The 4,467-nt window shown below is 46.2% G+C and overlaps 1 protein-coding gene across 1 annotated transcript in view; it reads left to right on the top strand.

Moving 5' to 3' along the window:
• LOC116686301 (A-kinase anchor protein 6) overlaps positions 1 to 4,467 on the top strand; it is a 123,142-nt gene that overhangs the window by 38,191 nt on the left and 80,484 nt on the right. Inside the window, exons 13-14 of the mRNA XM_032511276.1 lie at positions 2,923 to 3,032; positions 3,931 to 4,072. Of these exons, the coding sequence (XP_032367167.1) occupies positions 2,923 to 3,032; positions 3,931 to 4,072 (252 nt within the window). The remainder of the gene's footprint in view (positions 1 to 2,922; positions 3,033 to 3,930; positions 4,073 to 4,467) is intronic.

The following is a 4,467-nucleotide window of genomic DNA, read 5'->3' as shown; positions in this document are numbered from 1 at the left end:
CTGTTAAAGATTAAGATCCTTTTTTAAGACATAAAGAGTCAGCGATATTGCGTTTGCTAAAACGCAGGTAATGCAGGAAATGGGATTCAAATGAATGGTGGAGGACTGAGCTCACACAGGGGACATACAAATACTGTGTGTGCTCTGCAGTCGTGTGTGTGTGCGTGTGCGTGTGTGCGTGCGTGCGTGCTTGTGTGTGTGTGCGTGCGTGCGTGCGTGTGTGTGTGTGCGTGTGTGTGTGTGCGTGCGTGCTTGTGTGTGTGCGTGTGTGTGCTTGTGTGTGTGCGTGCGTGTGCGTGCGTGCTTGTGTGTGTGCGTGCGTGCGTGCGTGTGTGTGTGCGCGCGTCTGCGTGCATGTGCGTGCGTGCGTGCGTGTGTGTGTGTGTGTCTGAGCATTTAATCTCCACGCAGGCAGCATGTTTCCAGCCGGGCTGCAGCCCCACTTACAGTAGCGCCCCATGCCTTTTGGAGCGGTGCTCAGCAGGTCAAACTGTTATCCGAGCTGGCGGCGTGTGTGACCTACATCCTGGCATGCCGGGCGGTCTTTGCCTCAGAGAGGCAGAGACGTTGGGTTGTTCGGGGCAGGTCACCATGGAGACGCACGGTGACTCAGCGACCCGAGGTCGATATTAAACCGCCTGCCGAGGGTTCGATGCCAGGTCACCTGCTTTTCCAAAGGTCGTCTAATTTTAATCCGTTCGTTAGGAAAGCGGCAACCTGTTTATTGCCTCGGCTTTTTATTTCCATCGTTATACTTGTTGAAGCTGCACATTATTCCCGCTGCTCGGCTTCTCTAATTGTTTGTCGTCGTGTTGAGATTCACTGTCATGTTGAGTAACTTTTTGCCGTTTTTCACAAACAGTTTTCTAAAAAAAACCAGAATTTCCCAATTTGGGATCAATTAAGTATATTCTTTCTCTCCATCTCTCTATCAACCTCTTTATCTCTTTATCTCTCTATCTCTTTATCTCTTTATGATGGTAAAGTGAAGGTCATGTTTTTCTATTTGTTGGCCAATTGTGAGAATGTAATGAATTATGAGCAAATGTCTACAAAGCAATTTTTCTTAACATTTTGGGAAAATAAGGACAGAACTGGCGTCAGGCTGTGGTTAGCCTAGCTTAGCATAAAGACTGGAAGGGGGGGGGGGGGGGGGGGGGGGGGGGGCTGTCTCTGTCCAAAGTTAAAGCTCGCTGATATTTTTGCACAGAGCTGGAGTCTGTCTGTCTGTCTGGTTGGTTTAAGCATCTTAATTGACTTCACTAACTATGTCACGGTTCTCCAAATCCTAGATTCTAAGGTCATGGTTCGATTTTACATTTTCCATCCATCTTCATCCTCTTATCCGGTATCGGGTCGCGGGGGCAGCAGCTCCAGTAGGGGACCCCAAACTTCCCTTTCCCGAGCCACATCAACTAGCTCCGACTGGGGGATCCCGAGGCGTTCCCAGGCAGGTTGGAGATATATATCTCCACCTAGTCCTGGGTCTTCCCCGAGGTCTCCTCCCAGCTGGACGTGCCGGACACCTCCTAGGGACCCCCCCAGGGACATCCTTACCAGATGCCCGAACCACCTCAACTGGCTCCTTTCACGCGAAGGAGCAGCGGCTTACTCCGAGCTCCTCTCGGATGACTGAGCTCTCCATATCCTAAGGAGACGCCAGCCACCCTCCTGAGGAAACATTTCGGCCGCTTGTACCCTTGATCGGTTTTTCGGTCATGACCCAGCCTCATGACCATAGGGGAGGTAGGAACGAAAATTGCCCGTAGATCGAGAGCTTGTTCTGGCTCAGCTCTCTTTTCGTCACAACGGTGCGATAAACGGAATGTAATACCGCACCGGCTGCTCCGATTCTCCGACCAATCTCAGCTCCATAGTCCCCTCACTCGCGAACAAGACCCCAAGGTACTTAAACTCCTTCACTTGAGGTTTTTACATTTTACATTTTATTTTTTTTTAATTTTTAAACACAGGTTGCTACGCCGTTTTAAGACAAGACTGCAATATAATATCTGACCTTTGTTTGACAATGTACCACACTACATTGTCAAATTTAAAACGTGTATTAACAACATAATACAGTAACAATACTTACATCTTTAGTCAATCGAAAACCTAAGCAAAATAACCATCTAGTTACTCATTTGTAACTGCAGTCTTCTTCACAGAAGACGACATTCAAGTTCACAACAAAACAAACAAAAACAATAAAACCGCCATCTTTGTAGTCTTCTCAGAACATTTAAGTGTGTGACACGCACATCGCAGAGCTCGCAAACCGTGGCTTTTTGGTCGAAAACGTGCACGTTGTCATCGTAACTCACTGGAAATCCAAAATACTTCCACACCGGCGACTTCAGGGAACGAGGGGGGGGGTTCAAGTTCTGTCGATGGGTCTCCTGCACCTGCAGATGCCATGCTGTCTTTTGACTGGCTGTTGCTAAGATACCGGAGGTTGACTCACAGCAGTTAGACACGCGTGTTTTTTGCAACTTGGCAATGTCGACCGGACGTGACATGGGTGTGATTTCGAAGTAAAATATAAAATCGGGACACCCTCATCCCTAACAGCGGTCGGCAATAGGAGTTATGATGTTACGTTTTTTTTTTACACATTTCTTGATGCTTTTTTTTAACATTTCATGTTTTTTTTCCACTTTTGTAACATTTTTACCACCTTTTTTGACTCTTTTTTTTTTTTCTTCTGTTTTCAAGGCTGTCAACGCTTTTGTCACTCGAAATAAAAATAAAACAACATATTCCTGGTATAGATAACTTTGAAAAGGAACTGATCCCACATGAAACTGACTCACGTTTAAAACTGGAGACGTGACGTCATCGCTTCTGCTTTATTCCTCCTGCTGTCACATTTTGGAGATTTTTGTTCTTCAGTGGCTTGCTTGTGTGTTTGTGGGACATTAGGACATCTGTGAGGACATCTCGGACCATGTGGAGCAGATTCACGCCCTGTTGGAGACCGAGTTCTCCCTGAAACTTCTGTCCTACTCCGTCAACATCATCGTTGACATCAGGTGAGTCTTCACAAAAGATTAGACGATGTTGTTTATCACGCTATCAAATATGTATATTCCAGCGCTGCTTTGTCTGATGTGTATCGATGAATCTCCTCGACGTCTCTGTGTCGGGTTAATGCCTGACGAGGTGTCCATTGTCAGGTATTAATGGGCGAGGGCGAGGCGTGACCCCCCCCCCCCCCGATGTGCAGCCATGCGCGGTGGATAAACCTTAGAAATCTGACTTTCTGTCATATTTGCTGAAACTGACCCAATGTTTGAGTAGAACTACATGAAGCAGATAATAAAAAAAATAAAAAAATCCTACGCTCACAGCCTGTAGTGTGATTTGCAAAAATCCACCGCTCTCTGTTCAGATGCACCAATCAGGGCCGGGGGGGGGGGGGGGGGGGTCTAACTGAGTGTCAATCACTGCACCCGCATTTCTAAGCATCCACCCCTCCCGTGCACACGAGCTGCAGATAGGTTACACTTCCCCTTCCCCCCCTCTTCACACGCTCTCTATCATGCACAGCTCTCCCTTTGTGGGGGGGGCTTAGGAGACCGTTTTGGGCTTTAGCGGAAAGGAGGGAGGGACTGAGGAGTTGTCAATGTTCAAATATTTGTCCTGGATCCTTGCAGTCCTCCTACCTATGCTAACCTTTAATTTCTATATCAATGCATTTTACAATGGAAATCAAAAGTTTTTTCCCAACAAAACTCGGTTTCCCTGGTTATGCCTGACGGTTTGTAGCGCATTAATTTAAAATGGTAAACAGTCAGTTTCACCGGCACTCCTTTAGTAGGTGTCCTACCATTCAGAATTGAGTATTCACCCAGATTAGGGTATAATAATGTTGCATGACCACATAGACAGCCCGTTGTGTAACTCCGGTGGTGTGTTGTGTGTTTTCAGGACAGTGCAGCTGCTGTGGCACCAGCTGAGAGTCTCCGTTCTGGTCCTGAAGGAGCGTCTGCTGCAGGGCCTGCAGGACTCCAACGGAAACTACACCCGCCAGACGGACATCCTGCAGGCCTTCAGCCAGGACCAGCAGCAGGTAAAAACCACATCAAAAACCCACCATAACCAGTCGCTGTCAACACAACAGGGTTCGTTTCTAGCAGTGAAACAGTTCCCATGAACTAGAGCGATCCTAAAATCCAACAAAATTAAAATTAAATGAAACTACAATCCAAGTAACTTTACATTTTAATCAAATTACTCCATAACCCGTAAATATTTTAGATTTTAAAGCTTCTTCTGAAACTCAGATGTACACACTTTCAACTCATTAAGTTTAGTTTAGTAAAGTTAGATAATCGATTAATTGGGTTTAGTTATTTCTTTAGGAAAAAATAAGGAATGTGACTATCTTCTAGTTTCTTCTCTCCTCTGTGACAGTAAACTGAATATCTTTGAGTTGTTGACAAAACGAGACATTTGAGGACGTCT

The sequence above is a fragment of the Etheostoma spectabile genome, unplaced genomic scaffold (genome assembly GCF_008692095.1).
Source record: "Etheostoma spectabile isolate EspeVRDwgs_2016 unplaced genomic scaffold, UIUC_Espe_1.0 scaffold351, whole genome shotgun sequence".
In the NCBI taxonomy this organism is placed as follows: Eukaryota; Metazoa; Chordata; class Actinopteri; order Perciformes; family Percidae; genus Etheostoma; species Etheostoma spectabile.
Note: the sequence above shows the minus strand (reverse complement) of the source record. Positions and strands in the feature narration are given on the sequence as shown.